This window comes from Dermacentor albipictus, chromosome 8 (assembly GCF_038994185.2).
Source record: "Dermacentor albipictus isolate Rhodes 1998 colony chromosome 8, USDA_Dalb.pri_finalv2, whole genome shotgun sequence".
In the NCBI taxonomy this organism is placed as follows: Eukaryota; Metazoa; Arthropoda; class Arachnida; order Ixodida; family Ixodidae; genus Dermacentor; species Dermacentor albipictus.
Window position 1 is genome coordinate 90,049,164 of NC_091828.1, and position 17,751 is coordinate 90,066,914.

General features: G+C 44.3%; 2 protein-coding genes across 2 annotated transcripts in view; one reads left to right on the forward strand and one right to left on the reverse strand.

Moving 5' to 3' along the window:
* LOC135911343 (uncharacterized) overlaps window positions 1-17,751 on the reverse strand; it is a 609,973-nt gene that overhangs the window by 317,661 nt on the left and 274,561 nt on the right. The gene's annotated exons all lie outside the window — the stretch shown is intronic.
* On the forward strand, window positions 13,355-17,201 carry LOC139048487 (GTP-binding protein REM 1-like). Its single transcript, XM_070522888.1, has 2 exons — window positions 13,355-13,414; window positions 14,919-17,201. Exon 2 carries the CDS (start codon window positions 14,973-14,975, stop codon window positions 15,264-15,266), a length of 294 nt encoding a protein of 97 aa, XP_070378989.1. The 5' UTR covers window positions 13,355-13,414; window positions 14,919-14,972; the 3' UTR covers window positions 15,267-17,201.

The window sequence follows — 17,751 nt, forward strand, 5'->3', positions numbered from 1 at the left end:
CTGGAATTTTCGAGCATTGCCTTGAATCATGGGAATAAAGGCACTGGCTATGGACATCGCCTTATTCCTGCAGTGGATGTCAGGTAGGTAGGTCCGTGGCGATGACGGCGCTGTTCTTGCCGCTCACTGATCAGAGGGCGTTTCTAAACTAATATATTCTTGACGGCCCATTGACCTTGCCGATACTTCAAAATGGGGTTTAAAAAACGTGGCAGCAAGGCTGTAAGAGCAGAAACCCTTGTTACGTGAGCTGGCACACAGTGCGTGCAATGAATTGCATATTTGTTTACTGGTAGAAACATAGGAACACATTATATTCATTGAAGTGAAAGGTAAGTTTTTAATAGCCTACTTTGGCGAACAAAGGGCATCCTATTCTCGACACAGGTTGCTGGGCATGAAAGGCTCATGAAATTAAAAATAAACGATGCGAAGTCTGCCGCTTCAGACTGGTCGTAGGCACAATCAGCAATAAAAACTACCCGTTAAATAAGTTTGTCTTCGCAACCACACACAGATATATATATATATATATATATATATATATATATATATATATATATATATATATATATATATATATATATATATATATATATATATATATCTGTGTGTGGTTGCGAAGACAAACTTATTTAACAGATATATATATATATATATATATATATATATATATATATATATATATATATATATATATATATACGACAGTGTGGTGGCAAACTGGTTGACCATTGTCACCACTGTCGTAATTGATCGTCTAGTTTCCGAGACACCGACGACTTGACGATGTTCGCGTCACAATTGCGCCGAGAAATCTTTGAAGCTTACTGTATAAAAATGCAGTCTGGCAGCTGCGTAAGCAGCTCTTCACCGTCACTGAGTGACACAGACTTCAATAATTTACAACCAAATTTGTGTCACTCACGTCCGCATGCCAATGTCGAGTGATGGTTGTCCGATGGTTATCAAGCGTGATTATGATACATGTATAAATGTGGGCTTTCCCGGAGTAAATCTCAGTCTAAGTTACGCGCCTGTCCTGCATGTTTCCTTCTTCATCTATTGTCATTTGCGCGGTTACATGACGCATTCCAATAAGTCACAGAAGGAGAAACGACAATTTTACATGTGCCAAATCAATTTTTCAACTGCAAGCGACTCTGTGGCTTCTAAATGAATCTACGTAAGCTCGCGCGCGCGAGAGTGAAGCCTTATGGCTGCATATGTCCTCAACAGTGGTATTGGTATAACATTTGCACCGTCGTGGTCCGATCACAGCGACATTCGCACTGTGATTTCCCGAAATTCCGCAGTGACCCTGTGTCCACTGGTCGATGATCTTGTACCTCTTGTCGATTGCATGATGGTGAAATAGTCGGATGTTCGCAACTAACTGCACGTTAGTGGTTGAAAGGGGACGGCGGACACTGGAGAAGTGCCTTCGAGTCACAAAAGATTGACCACGACTGTGACGATTTGTGTCCAATGAGCACTAAAACAGCACGGATAGCTGCGAATTCCGCACCCCGTCGAGGATGTAATGCGAGACGCCTCGAATTGTATTGTCACAGATTTCCCTGGAATTACCACTGCTCCGGTTGAACTTTTGGAGGTGACAGAACCGTCAACTTAAACGTGGATGCGTTCTTTGCACTTCTCGTGAAGGAATGAAATGACGTTTTGTTTGATGGAGCTGACATGTCCATTTACTTTCAGGCATTTTAGAGGTTTTATGAAGGGAAGATATAAAGAAAGCGTGAGAAAGGTTTCATAATATTCTCATTTACATCATTAATGTCTTCCTCCATAATTACATGGCGCATTGTGGAAAGACATTGACTTCACTGTTTCCCGAAGGAAGCAGACGACGCGCATGGGAGAATGACTGGTGTAAGAAACTTGCGCGTAATGAAAAGGTGACCGATACTACGTGCTGGTTTGTTCAAAACACTTCGTCCGGGACTTCTTTCTTGTCGGCGAGTAGAACATTGCATTTATATATATATATATATATATATATATATATATATATATATATATATATATATATATATAAACCAGGGCTAATCCGAAAGTCTTTGCCCTTATTTTTGTAGGATAATTAAGGCTGTAAATGGGAAGTCAACGTATTCGTTCCTAGCGGTAGACCTTTTCTTGCAGCATCCCGGCCTTATCTGCAGGTTGCTCCGCGGCAAGGCGCTGCTGTCAGTTGTTGAAGATGGTGGTTGTTCTTGACACGTCGCTGCCTTACGAGCAACGAGGTGTGATTCGCTTTCTATGGGACAAGGGACGAACGCCCATCGAAATCCACAGGGCAGTGTAGCCCACCTATGGGGAACTGTGTCTCGCTTTCAGAAGTGTGAGGCGGTGATGTTGTGCGCTCGCAAATGTCCTGAAGACTTGCATTACATTGAGCGCTCGGGGAGGCCGTGTGCGTCGCTGACTTATGGCAGGGGTATCTCAAATTGAGTGCTGCGACGGGAGTATTGTTTGAACCGGCGCGGAGACTATGTGGAAAAATAATGTGAGGTGCTTATAACAGTACGAATATTTAGGTGTGAATGTTTGTTGGCTTCATATGATATGATTAATGAAAACCAGGCCCCTCAGTTAACCCCATTTCTTCTCGCTTATGACGCAACGAAGGTCTCGATTCTGGTAGCATTGATGCCTTCAGGTGGCATGCGTGGGTTTATTGACCAGTTGCCTTCAGCCAAATAGGTCACGTACTCGTGACACCTGCGCCGGAAAGGATGTTCCACATTCGTCGCCAGGGTTTGTGAGTGGTGGCGCTGGGTAACGCTCCCAGGGTTCTAGTAAAAAACATAAATACCCAAGAAAGGAGATCGGGAAAGAGCGCCGCGGTAGGTAGGTCACTTGGTAGAGCATCGCACGCGAAATGCGAAGGTTTTGGGATCGTTCACCACCTGCGGCAAGTTGTTTTTTCATCCACTTTCATTTCCATTTATTTATAATTTGCTTAAATCATAAAGTAAGTACAAGTAATTTCCCATACGTTTTCTTGGTGCCAATGTTTGTTGGCTTCTTACGATACGATTAATATAAATCAGGCCCCTCGGTCAACCCTTTTTTTTTCTCGTTTAGCACGCATACATGCATATACCTTATTTTGGCCAATAAAACATAGGGGGAAAGACTGTCTGGTTCGCCCTCGCATTTTTGAATATCTTGCTGGTGTTTCCAATCGTGGAGCGTCGATTGTTTAGGTAGGCGCCCTTGAAATTATAGTGATGCACGCTTAAGCTTTATATTCTTTTGCCAGTTTCGTTTTCTGACCAGGCATTAGTGTTACTAATGCTTTAAGCGGCACATATTCTTGGCAACATGCTTTTTCCGCAAGCACGTAACAGGAACGATAACCAGATCGGACGGTCTGAAGCTGTTCCTGACGCATGATGGGCCGCGAGGTGACATATCATTTTGCTAGCATGCTTTAGTTTGGCGCAGTAAGCCGACGAGGCTGCTTGCTCATTAAACGCGGGGAGTTGTCTGTTCATTTGCTCACAATAATTTTAGAAGCGACTGCATAAAGCGCCCGTTCCAGCCTTGCCTTCTTCCTGTGCGCAAACGCCGTTAGTATGCTTTCAGACACCATCCGAACAGCTAAATTTCATTACAACTGCTTCACCTGATTCCCAAGTTGTGCGTTCACGTTAATAAAAGTGACCTTGCTGTAAAAAAAAAAAACATCTGGAAAGCTGTTGAAAGAAACTGAGCTTGGTCCGATTGGCTGGTATTTCCTTCGCAAGTTTCACAGGGGTTTAACTCCTGCGGGCGGCCGGTGTCTACTGTGTTACCAAGCCCGGAGCCTACGTCAAATAATGCCAGCTGCAAGTACGAACAACTGCCAGTCATCGAACGCGGATGAACTTATCAAATGGGTCAGCTAACCTTAAAGAGCCTGACTCACCAACGGGAACTCTCATTTGCTTTTTATTCCAATACACACTCACGAGGCAAACGTTGCAGTCTTTAGCCTCGCTATTTCAGCGCATAATATATGCGTTCTTAGCCTCTGAAAGCGCGATAAACGTTGATTCCAATCTATTCTGGGAATACAATTTGGAGTACTGCAGCACGAGTCATTGTGCGGAATCGCCTATCAAGGGTCACAAATAGGCAAGCGTATTTTACCTGTACTAGTGCACCGACGTCGGCAACAAGTGCTTCCACCTTTCAGAGAGGCCAATTAGACACAGAGGTATTCCTATTTTTAACCTTCGGCTAGCTTGAGCTCCACTGAGATTCAAAAAAGTTCTCACGCGACTTGCTTGGCTGGCTTTGCACGCACAGCGCAGCTATTTCCACGGTTTCGTCGCTGAAATTGAAACCAGTCAAAAAGAAAAAGAACAGGCAGACCATTGACAGTAAGGACCCTTTTGGTTGTGGCTAAATATCTCGATTGGACGCCACAGACCAGAAATGCGAGAACTGCGCCAAGCGAAAAAGCCACCGCGACCCTGGAAGTCGCAGCCATATTTGTTTATGTTGACAGTATTCGCAGCACAAGTTAATTTGTAGATAGAAGTGGTTTCTCCATGCTCGTCTCTCTTTCGATCTCCCCCTAGCACTCTCTATCTCTCTTTTTATCTCCCTTAACCCTCCCCCTGTGCACGGTAGCCAACCGGAACTACCTTTGGTTAACCTCCCTGCATGCCTCTCTATGCATCCTTTTCTCTCTCTCTCTCTCTCCTGTCGATAGATAATCGTCCAAGGGCAAGATTTCATAACGCTACTCCACTGCAGTCATTCAAGCGAAGCACGAGGACATATGATTGGCTTTTTTTTGTTCTTATTCCCTACGTTATCGAGGGCTGGCTGAAAGCTGTTCACAAAATAGGGCATGCTTTATCGTTCTTACAGCTGCTGGCAACCTCTCATAGAGTAGCGCAACGTCGTAACCACTCAGCGACAGCGCCTGACCCGTGAGACCTTTCGCAGCCACGTCGCTTACAGCTGTGGTGAAAATTGTGGCCATCCTCATCAGAACGACAGCTGCGCTTGCATGTATTGCTATTTCGGCATAGAACTGTGCAAGCAAATGAGTCCTTGTTAGCGCTCAGATGACTCGGCGCTCAGCTGAATTGGCATTTGAGCGCTTCTAATTCAACTCGGAAACTGTAGGCTCGTGCGTTCATATAAGCATCATATAAACATCGTTCATATAAGCAAAAAAAACAACACACTTCGTTTTTATGCTGACGACAGTTTTTTATGCTGACGAGTTTTTCCAGTCGCCTAGTCTGGCTTACCTTGCAAACCTGGATAAATGGCACCCTGACTAGTTTACTTAAATGAAGTAAAATCAACTCCATGGAAATAGATACTACGAAAACAAAAGCTATTTGCTTGCTCAACCACAGAAAAAAAATTGATAGGAACATAATGTTAAAGCTTGGTGCAGATAGGGTAGAGCTTGTAAAACAGTAAAGAGTTTGGGAGTAGTTTTTAATGAGGATTTATTGTGGGATGATCAGGTCGCCCGAGTTTCAACGTCATTGGCCAGGGTTTGTGGCATAATATGCAAATTCAGGCATGTCCTACCCCCTAAAATTTAATCTTTATTCTACAGCAGCATTCTTTCTCATCATGATAATTACTGCAACCTCGTATGGGGAACCACTTCCCAAACGAATCTTCATAAACTACTCGTCCTGTATAAAAAAGCCGTTCGCAATATTACGAATGCGTTTACGACGCTAATACAACTGCAATATTTCGCTCCCTTAACGTGATTCCCGTACAACACTCGTACGAAACAAACATTGTTTAATTTTCCCCACACATGTACTGTACAATATGAGGCAGAAGTATGCTCAGCTACTGCCATCTTCAAGAACAAACTACGGATTCACTAGACTAGAATATCGCATAGCGAAATTACTTAACGCCTTACATAATGTTGATATAAGCCTAAGTGACATTTCTAACCGAACGTTGACAGCACAACTTCCAGAATACACCGCATTTTCGTGGAAGTGGTGCCATAAATGGTTTCGCAATGTGATTGAAATGCTTTATATGAGGGTATTGTGCTTACATATCTTGATTATCCGTTGTACGAAAGCACGGTACTCTACTAAATTATACCCTTGTTTGAGTGGCTGTATGAGTTACAATGGCAAGTTTCAGGAATCGGAATGTTGTAAAATGTTTCAAGAAAATGCTATATATATACGTATGTTCTTTTTCTACATTGGTTAATATGTGGACACTTCTTTCCTTTTGTATCTCTCTCATTGACAAATTATAGCAGAAACGTTTCTGGTATGCGTGTGTGTATATGTATATTATGTGTACTCTGTATGTATGTATGAATCTCTGCCTGTTGCCAAGAAAAGGGGCAAGCAGCTAGTCAAGCTGCTATGTTGCAACTTTTTGTTCTTGCCCTAGCGTTCTTTTTCTGTTGTAAAAGAAAAATGCTGAAATAAAATGAAATACTACTGGCATGCAGAGTTTATTAGGTGTAAAATCTGAAATAGAAGTAAGTTATTATTTGTTTAACCCTGGCTCGGCAACCAGGTCTTCTAACTAGCAAGTACTATAGTATAGGCAATTATCGCAATGTTGCACAATATTACGGGATGGACGCACAAATAATTCGAAAAATCATTTTTATTGTTTGCGGAATCCCCACCTGTAAACTTTTATCGCCTACGACTGTCCAATTATTTTGTAAACTTCAACATGTACACGTCGCATTAAGGAAGTCAAAAGCACGTTGTAAAAATAACATTCACCGGCCGTCCCTAGGGGAGACAGGTAGCCTTTCTGAATCTAATAATTACTTCTGTTGATGATGGTGGCTATATTTAATATGTTTTTCAAGTGCAACCTATTTTAATGGGACAGCCAATAAGTAGTCGCCGTGCCGGTATGAGCTACTTGAGGTTTAGGATATTGCATTCAAGCATTCTGCACCATCCATGGTTTATGTCGTAGAGTCTTTGTGGTCAATAAAATCTGTGAAAAAAGCCTGTGACGATACTGTTCCAATCGCTTAATCGTTTCTTTCACCAGTATTCCCAACGTCTCCTTGTTTCTATGTAGTACTATTGAGTTAAAGCTAACGTAAGCTTTCATCTGCACATTTCTGGAAACTGAACGTTTTCTTCACTTTTGGCTTGGCCAATATTATGGCATTAGTTTACAATGTTGGTAGTTTCTTATCCAAATGAAAGTAACACCTTTAGTCACCTATGATCGGGACGTTTAGTCATTACAGAAATATCAGAAAAATATTGTGGAAAAATGAAAAACGTCTGAATGAAGACAAAGTTAGTGCGACGTCAGTTCAAGGGAGTAAATAAATGCGCAAATAGTTCTAGCCCCCCTGTAATAGAACAACACAAAGGGCAAAGACATGTTGCACAAAACACTATGCGGAATCTTGACACATACGTATACTTATTTACAAACATGCCTGCCATACCAAGATGGGGTTCAAGAATAACAGGCGTACAGACGGGACAAATACACAGATGAAATAATACACGAACTGCGACATAACAGCCAACAGCGAGCTTCAACAGATCACACGCGCAAAGTACAAGAAACATATTAGACAATGAGCAAAGATGCATATTATATACTCGATATAATCCCGAAATACTCTATTTTACATTACAATCTCGTTCCCTTTCACTTTTATTCACAGTTTTTCTTGCTGCGTGGTGTAGAAGGTATTCATTCGTGTATAAATGAATTATTTATCTTGTTCAATTATGAGTGTGACGTCGTATTGAGCTGATACCATTTTATTGTGTTTATGAAAGGCCAGAATTCCCAATTTCTAAGTGCTAAAGCGAAGGCCTGCACATGTCGCTTCATTGCCACGCACATTCGCAAGTATTTCTAACTTTTCAGCACTATTCGTTAGTATAACAAGCACTAGTAGCGTCCGGTTACGAGCATATAATAAATACATTTTTTGCGACTTTCCAGTCGTATTTTTCTGCCCTCAAGATAAAGAGTGAGCAATAATGGAAACAGACGGCATTCTTGCTCCCGTAACGTGTGAGCTCCCCCAAGTTCCGTGCATCTTCGGGTTTCTCAAGCAAAGCCGTCCTCAATTTTTTTCATATATTTTGTTGAGCAGCTCAACGAAATCAACGCCTAAGCCCTCCTACTTGAGAATATTCCGCAGCAACTCCGTGTCTAAGTAGTCATAGGTTGCCATAATATCGAAAACGCTATTTATAATTGCAAGATTAGAGCTAATGAAACATATGTGAATTCCGTGCAAATATATGGTCTTCTAAGCGTTGACTTGACCTCAACTCCTGTTGTAGTTTCTCTACATTCAGTTCTTTTTCTTCACCTACTGCTGTAGTGTATGCTACAGGAACAGAAATAAAGTTGAACAAATTGTTCTAATTTTTCTTGATCTGCATTGGACATTGCTGAGTTGAAGGAACCCTGACATGACATGTTCAACTTGTCTTTGCTTTTTCTGCGTTAAATGAAGCTACACTGCTTCTAAACTATTGAAAAATACTGGTAAGGATCACAGAGTGCACAAATGATTAACTACTATAATACAATAAAGCGGCAGTATAACGAACTATTGGATATAACCAACGAAATCTGAAGTGTTTCTTCCCGATATAAGGATGTAACAGACATATTTCTATAACGAATATTGGATATAACAAAGCTGAATCGTGTCAGATGCGACGGCACTGTAATGAGGTTGAATTGTGCTGCTTTCTTTTGCTGGACTGCCCCTCTGCTAAAGGTTTTGCTATATGTGGCTGCAAATTATAATTTAGTTATTTTTGCTTCACCTACTGTACCTCAATCTTTTTGGCTTGCACTGAAATTTCAGTTGGGCCACCCCTAAATTGCAAGCAGTCCCACCTCCAAATTTCAAGTTGACCCAGCGCCAACTTTTTAAGTTCTCCCCCGCCCAAACTTAAAGTTGGCGCGCCCCCATATTCAAGTTGGCTCAGTCATAAATTTTAGTTGGTCGACCTGCAAATTAGAGTTGGCCCACGCTCGAATTTAGTTGACCCATCCCAAAAATTGAAGTTCGCCAACCGCCAAACTTAAATTGTCCAACATGCAAAGTTCAAGTTGGTCCATCACCAAACTTCAAGTTGGCTGACCCCCGAAGTTGAATTTTGCCCACCCACTCTTAACTTCCCCTTGCATTTCTATGGAGCCGGATGTATCATGTGTATTCTCCCTGATTATTTTCATATGTTTTGTTTCAACTCATCCTTATCACTTCTAAAGGTATCAATCATCTACATTTTCACTATAAAAACGTTTAAATCTCTTAACATTGCAAATTAGGAATTTTTGTGCTGATACAAGGCATTGCAGTTCTTGCGTGACGGACAAATTTTCTTGTGGTCCTCGCCAAAGAATGCTTACGCAAAAAAAGTCCACACTGCTGCTCAAGTAAGAAAAGTGCGCCAAAATGGTGCCCAACGAAGGAGCGCGGGATATCCGCGGCAACATATCGCGTAGTGTGAAAGCTTAGGAATAAATACGTCGGATACACTGTGTGTTTTACTTAGAAGCCTCCTAGCTATCTCGCAAACGGGCGTTGATGGCGACCCATCGAAGTTCGCTTGACCGATCCCGTGCACCCATCTATCTTTGCTCCACCTCATGCATGCCGGACGGCAGCGTAAAAATTTTTCTTCCTTCAATGAGACTATTACGGCAACCGCAGGCGCAGCAACTCATGACGGAGGTTCCTTCGGCGTGACGAATGGCTGGAAGAAGAGCTTCGACAACGCTTTACAAGCTAATCCTTGGCCTGAAACCGCTGCACCTGTGGCGTAAAGTGAATTAGTAATAAAGCAGTATGAGTACGCACAACACCCCATGACTCGAATGGGGCACGAGGTGTAGTTCTTAGGGCGAATATCACGTTTCGCAATTGCATGTCTTGCTTCAGGGTGTGCCTTGTGCTAGGCGTACGTATACATACACAGGCAGTGGGGACGCCAACAGAATTTTAAGTTCCATGCGTTATTTAAACACATAAAGTGTGTGTACAACTACAAAAATGCCAAAAAATGGCCGGAATGGTCAAAATCGGTGATACCCCCTGTTTGTGGGGTGCCTGCCTTCCTCTTAGACCGCGCTGCGGTACGTACATAGCGGCCGACTGCGTCCTTGTTTTTTAACTGGTGCGTGTACACAAACAGCGTCAGTATTGTCGCGTAGTAGTGACAGTGACAGCAAAGAACACAGTAGCATTACTGTGAACGACGAAACTAACTTTTATTGGCCGAACCTGTGCCCACGAAAACAGGCTAAACTTAAAGCACGAAGATAGCGGCAAACAATGTCGGCGATCGCCGAAATCTGTTCAGCGGGTCAAGTGCTTCAGCTTTTATGCACGAGCCATCGAAGGTTCGAGAATGATCGCTGGTTCCCGCTTGTCTTCCAGAATGTTCTACACCATTCACGTCGCGCATATATGCAATCAGATTACACAATGTTTGGCGACGACAGACAGCGGGTAAAACGATCGATAACATTCGAGAAACCCGCCGTGGTTGCTCAGTGGCTATGGTGTTGGGCTGCTGAGCACGAGGTTGCGGGATCGAATCCCGGCCACGGCGGCCGCATTTCGATGGGGGCGAAAACACCCGTGTACCTAGATTTTGGTGCACGTTAAAGAACCCCAGGTGGTCGAAATTTCCGGAGTCCTCCACTACGGCGTGCCTCATAATCAGAAAGTGGTTTTGGCACGTGGCCCATAATAAAAATTTTTTTTGTTAACATTTGAGAAACTTCCGATACATGCGGGAGCGTCCCGCTCTGACCGATAACATTTGTATGACTGTGAAAAGCGGTCACCCGAAAAAGATAAACAAGTACACGTGTCAGTGTGAACTCCAGCTGTCTGGGCGACAGCGAAGGCGCCCCTGCAATGTTTCAGTTACAAAGTAAGGCACGCCACTCGACTCCAGAAAATGCCGCAAAGGAAAATCAGCCTGAGTACATACCGTACTACATCCCGATTCGCTAAACGAACATAAAAGCCTTCTGTAAGTAAATATTACTTGCTGCCGACAAGAATGACAAAACAACAATTAGCACCGATTGCAACTAGCACAATGAGCGACCTCCACTGTGGCTGTTTCCCACGACATCCAGGCAGTATAGGTGAGCTTGGCTCCGACAGATAACTACGCCGACACCACGAACATTCGCTGAGCATTTTTAAAGTTGCAAGTGTGCACGGTGTGAAGCTGCGAAATGACGACGTTCTAGCGACGGACGTACAGAGACCACAGAAAAAAAATGAACACTTCGCTTTTCACTCAACCAGGTCGTGCGAGCTCAGAGATCATTTGCTTCCCTAGCTAAACATACATTTGTGGCTTCGTCGAGATTATTCGTATGAGTCAGCAATGACGAAAAGAGAGGGGTCAACTGTATATGTCATTATGTCACTAAGAGCAGGCCCAATCCAGGCGTAACGGCGCTGTCGATTGCGATTTACCGACGGAAATCGTAAAACCCGCATCGCCCTGCTGGGATGGTCATGGGAGGTGCAACCGTAAACGAGAGACGACATTGGCATCGCGCCAAATTTCGATCGCAATAATGTTCGAAAGGCGTTCCATGCGCGCTTCAGCGAAAATGGCAAGGCTGACAAGGGAGTGAAAGAACTATATTGGAGTTCCAGCGAGGACGCGAACTCGTCGCGCACCTGGCTAGTCCCACGTCGCGACTGGCAGGTCTAGCCCACCGGCCCCGTCACGGGCACGCCGGACAGACAGGACTTGCTTGTATGGAGTGGGGCTACGCAAACGCCAGTCCCACTCCTCCTTGCTGAACTCGGGGTATCTCGACCCGCACTCCCGGAGAATGTGTGCTATAGTGTAGGTCTGCCCGCTGGACGGGCAGGTATCGTCGCGATATACGTCGGGGTAAACTATGCAGTACGGTAAGACGCGGATATTTGCCGGTCTGTAAGAGTCTAAGAGAAACGGCTGGTGCCCTATTCCACTGGCAAGTGCAGCACAAGCCACGGCCGTGCACCACTCACTCGGAGGAGAGAGTCGAGTCCGGCCGTGCACCCACAGTGCGCCTGCCATATTGCTTCGACCCTCAGCCGCTAGGGCGCCACGCATGCGCAGTTTGACGTCGCAAAAGACGGACTCTGCTTCCTGCGCGAGCATATACTGTAACACTATTCGCGATGACGGCCACCTAGTGGAGCCGATGTGAATCCGCGCATGGGCGCGTGTCTGAATATATATTCAGACAAGATTATTTGCCCATACATGACGCGGGTTCGATTCCGCTCTGCACCAGAGAAATGTTTAATAATTTTGTTTTGTCATTGAAGAGGAGCCCATACGCACTGATCCCCGGTTTGCATCAAAGAACAAGGCTCATACCCTGTACCCACACATACACGTTAAACGCTAACCACTGGATAGGGATAATGGTGGTGGCATTTTTACTACTCTCGATAACAACAGGAAACTGTAACAAGTCAGCACAGCGGTGCAGTTGTTGCAGCTTCTGGCTTAAAATTGTACCGTTGCTGGTTTCTATATTACACACTGAGTAAATTTTGGATGTCAGATATTGCCGTATCTCAAACAAAGCGCGACGACTGAATTAACGTAACAACGTTACTGATTCTCTTCTATTTGTCATCCCAGGATATCCATAGGCTTTCCTAGAGTTTCAGCACAAGGCTCCATCTTCTGAAAACAAACACCTTGGTCCGTCCTTAGCACACGGGAACATCGAATTAAGGAGGCCCACTAGATTTGTTTTGTTTGTTTGTTTGTTTGTTTGTTTTAGTCTTTTACTCGCCCAGTCGATGACGTAAGAGTTGACGTGTATTTGGTTCTGCTAGAGGCTGCAGCGTTGGCATTGCGCTCTATGCATCAACACGTTCATTCAAGTGCTGCAACGACATTGCAGAATGATGCTCGTTTCAGACGTTTCGCGCGACCGTGCAAGATAGAAAGTGGGTATCTCGCACGGATTGAATGTCCGGCATATTTCGCTGTATACTACAATAAGAAAAAAACTATATGGAAATATTTCTGGCTTTGCTGACGTCGCCGCAAGCGCGTGTTTCCGAACGAGACAATACAGCGATGCATCATTTCCGTTCCACCCGAACTTTGGTCGCATTCGCACACCCTCGATGACGTTCGAAAAAAAAAAAAACAAGACGGCGCTGAACTAGTTCTCGGGTAGCTATATTTATCCTACTGTCTTCCAAAAATGGGAGGTACGTCTTGTTGCTTGCAACGAAAAGAAAGAGCTCATTGTCCTGTTCATGAACTGGCACTCCGTGCGCCTATTCTACGGCAAAAACCTGCCGTCACCTAAACTTATATTTTACCTCAGTGGGCACAGCTCTTGGTGGTGCAGTTCTGCCGGTAATAATTTGGTGAGCATGTATATGGGAGCGACAGAATTTAAGTGCACTAAATTGGTGTTGCTTTGTCAGTCTGTATGCATGTCGCCCGTTCGCCCATTCTGTGTCGCCGACATCAATGACGCCCAACGACGCTTTTTAATTGCCCTCGTTAGGCCACCTTGTCCTCCCCGTGGTCGCCATGGCTGCAGCGTAAACGAAAAAGAAAACTTCTCAACCGCCTCCACCAGGATCTCCAAATACGCCAGTGAAACTGCCCATTTGGGAGTGGAGTGCCAGAATTACGGAGCAACGAAATTTTTTCCTTTATTGCAAGTCACGCTTTATTGCAAGTCACGCTCGGCATCTTAGCCACAGCCGCGTGTGTTTTTTTGAGTGGCGTTGAAGCCGATGATAAACACATTAGAACGCCGCCACGCTGAGCCAGATAGGCCTAAGCAAAACGCTCGCTGTAGCAAAAGCTTTCCCAGAAGACGATCATTCTAGGGACCTGCTGGAGCCAGCAATGATGACATTAAAGGGACTTATTGCCTGACTTCTCGATAGACGGAAACAACGCAGTGTTGTCGATTGCATTACAGCATAAAAGATTTTGGTTTGAAATTTGGATATATACGCTAGCCATTCTAAGAAAACTGCAGCAGATCGAAACGGGAATAACAGCCATTAGATTGCGATGACGGAGGATGCAAATTTTTGCCATGAAGTCCCAGTAAACATACTGTAGTGTGGACATGTCGTCTTCTTCGCGCATGGAAACTTCCAGAAAAAAAATTACTCAGCCAATGTACCGAAAATCTATAGGCATTACACTGTGAAGTAAGTCTGCAGATTTTCATAGACTGATCAATATTCGTGACTTATTCAGAGCTCACATTTTGTCTCTAATATTTATAAACTTTGAACATCCCTTCTATATTCTGTTGACCGTTATCGACGAAAAGAAATATGTTGTGAATGACTTTCACTCATTGACGTTGTACATACAGGATACTAGAGCAAGCCAGTAATAAAGCAAAATGGGCTGCTACAGGTAGAAAATATTAGCGATGCTTAACATAAATATATATGGCTGGTTTTTCTCTCATGGCAACAGGCTCAGTCAGCTTTCGTCGCACAAGCACGCTGCAGGCCCATTGACGTTGTTCCTTAAATCTTTAACATATTCAAATGAACAACCACGTCAAAAGAGTCCCAACCGTGTCTCGCACAAGTGGCTCATTTCATCACTGTACCGAAGGTTATTGCCTTCCCGAGCCGAGCGTCATACACACACTCGTTAACCTTTGTTACACAAGCAGTAAAGTGCGTTAGCATTTCGTTAGTGGTTCACCTCGCTAATCGTGCTCTTCGGGAAATGCATCACTAAACACGCCGTCAGCGCGTAAAATAAAGCTGCCAAGATTCATTTTCCAACATGCGTTCTTCTTCAATCCCTATAGTTTTTCGCAACTATCGTGGCGCTTTCTGCCGAAACGGCACCAAACTGACGTCTTTCATTGGGATTCCTCCTCAGGTTCGTCGGCTTCGCAACGAAATCCAAGAAGCCCGCTCGGAGCTGGGCAAAGGCATGCCACCGGTGGTGGTCGTCGGAAACAAGGCCGACCTGGCGTTCAGACGCCGCGTGGGCTACGAAGTGGCCGAGACCGTGGCTACCATCGACTGGGAGCACGGCTACGTCGAGTGCTCGGCGCTCGAGGGCCTCGACGTGGCGCAAGTCTTTCACGAGGTGCTCATGCAGAGCAAACTCCCCGAGGTCCTGACCCCCTCCAACCGGCGGCGGCAGTCCTGCCCGGCGCAGGTCCACTCGCACAAGAGGCTCTACAGCAACGGTGCCAAGAGACACAGCTGCATAATTTCGTGAACGGCCCCATGAAACCGCGGAACATTGCGCGTGTGTTCTTAGCTATATCGCAGAGTTCAAACGAACTACGTGGCACGTTGACTCGCGGCTTGAATGGGACAGCCAACACCACTTTGCTTGCTCCATTGAGAAGGAAGCCCAAGATGACCACAGTGTATAATCACATCTAGGGGTTGGCGCCTGATAAAAGTGAAGGTTGCGTGATGTCGTGCCTTTCCGCTGTTCAGATAAGCGTTATAATGACTTCTAGCCGAGAGTGTTGGTTGAGTCTCGTGAAGGACAAAACATGCTGCACCTTGTTCACTTGTTCGAGCACATTGCTTTTAAGGTCTTCGTCTGCTTGGCAGTGGCACTCTAATTGCACAAGCTCTAGCGACGTATTGTCTGTGACGCGACCTGATGACAAACAAATGCAGCAGGCGTCCATCGGAGTTGCACGATGAAAGCGCTCGGCTTGCTCGTCGTTTTAGTGGAGTGCAATGTATAAAAATTAATCTAATTGCCTCCGGAGACCCCTGAGTAGGCCCGAATTACTCAGTACCCTAATTAGATGCAGGTAGCTGTAAAAAAAAAAAAAACCTTGGCATGTAGCGTTCACCACCACTTCTCTAGGCGTCCCAACGTCCATCTATATTGAATGTGGTGCGAATGAACGTCAAGACTCTGGGCATGCACACCTATGACGTAACAATGAACGTGATGAACGCGAGCGGACAGGCCACGTGTACAGAAAAGTGAGATGCCTTATTCACACTATGTGCTCGCTCAATGAGTCGACGCCTTGTGCTTTCATCACGCATGAAAATTTATGTGAGCCTGTGGCGAACGCGTTGCTTAAGTTTGCTACACAGGCAACTGCGATGCTGATGTCGATGTGTTGCCCAGTTTCCCAAAGGACAGTCCCTTCTACTGTGTAACACGAACTGTCATTTTATTCTCTTTCTCTTTTGATGACGACAGGCTTCTGCAAGTAGTCTGTTTGAGGCTCCCTCTGTGGTGATGCCATGAGAAGTGGTTTAGTGAACATATTCTATTACATATTCTTCGGCATACAGTCACATGTTGAGGCATTACGAACACGACAGGAGATCTCCATTTTCGATACATGTTGCGCTAGACACTAAGAAGGCGTGTTCACTGATGCACTGGTACAAAGGCTTGCCTGCACGTGATGTCCTCGTAGACATTTCCAGTTGGACAGGCAGCGCGAGAGCATGCGCATATCATTGAGCCGGTGACGCATCACTTTTCTCTGTTGGAACATCCTGCTGCCACGAAATGTGACAATGGATTAACATTTTGTGGGAGCACACTTTTCTCGGAGATCAAAGGGACAGCAAGTGTGGATGTCTTTTCGCCAAAAGCTGTCATGCCAATAGAGAGACACAGTGAGAGCGGAATCGGTAACGTGATTTAGCAGACTCGTCTAAATGCGCTGCAAATCACAATGGTTTCCTACGCTGCGTAAGACTTCGGCCTATATGCCGGCATGACTACATGGTTACCTCATTAAATGCGTTTTCATTCACGCTATTTAAATGTTGTTATTGTCTGTGTTCGGTTGTTGTGAATGCATTGTATTAGTTACGTTGTATTTCTTGAAACAAGGGGAACGGTTGTATTTATATACAAGATCAAAACGTTTCGGTTGTGCACATCAAAGTAATATATGTAAATACACAAGCGACTTCAATGTATGGGCTCCACAATTTCTCGTGCTGCCCTCACTCGCAGGGATCCACGTGTGTGCGTGCTAGAAAACACCCTTGTGCTATTTAAGCTATACGCGTTTTACAATGTTATATATTGTCCTGTCATTGTAATACAGTCCTGTCATCGCAGTATTTATTTCCTGTAAAATAATATCTGCTCTCACCACTTCTTTCTTTCTTTTTGCGCGCACTGAACGAGTCTTCCAATAAAGAAATTTTGACAAAAAAAAAATCTTCATTGTGTGCTTCATGGTTTCTTCCAAAGTGTGGTTCCAAAAGAGGGATGGGGACAAGCTACATTCTGCTGACAACACGGTTTCATAACGGCTCTTAATGGATGAGGTAATATCGCTCTCGCATGAACGCGCACCTGGACCTACATAGGCAATAAATATCTTCGCAATAAATTCAATATTTTGGGTTGAAGGCATTTATCATGTGCGACAAGTAGGCATTCCTGAAACACTAAGAATCGTTCAAGTATGTACCATTATATTAGATTTTAAAATACGGGATATAAAAGCATTTTTTAATTAAAAGTTAGTTATGCACGTGTTGAAACTCACTCGACTCTGCAAGAAAAACCTTACAAATAAACACACGACAGATGTTTCACACACAAAATTCTTTTTTCCTATAGAACTATTAAAAGATTCGCTAATCTCATCTGGCACATTCATTTGTAAAACAGGCATGCGCAGGCTCGTTGAAGGAAACAGTTCAAATAAACGCGCAACATAGATGATTCAACAACGCAATTGTTCTCTTCTTCA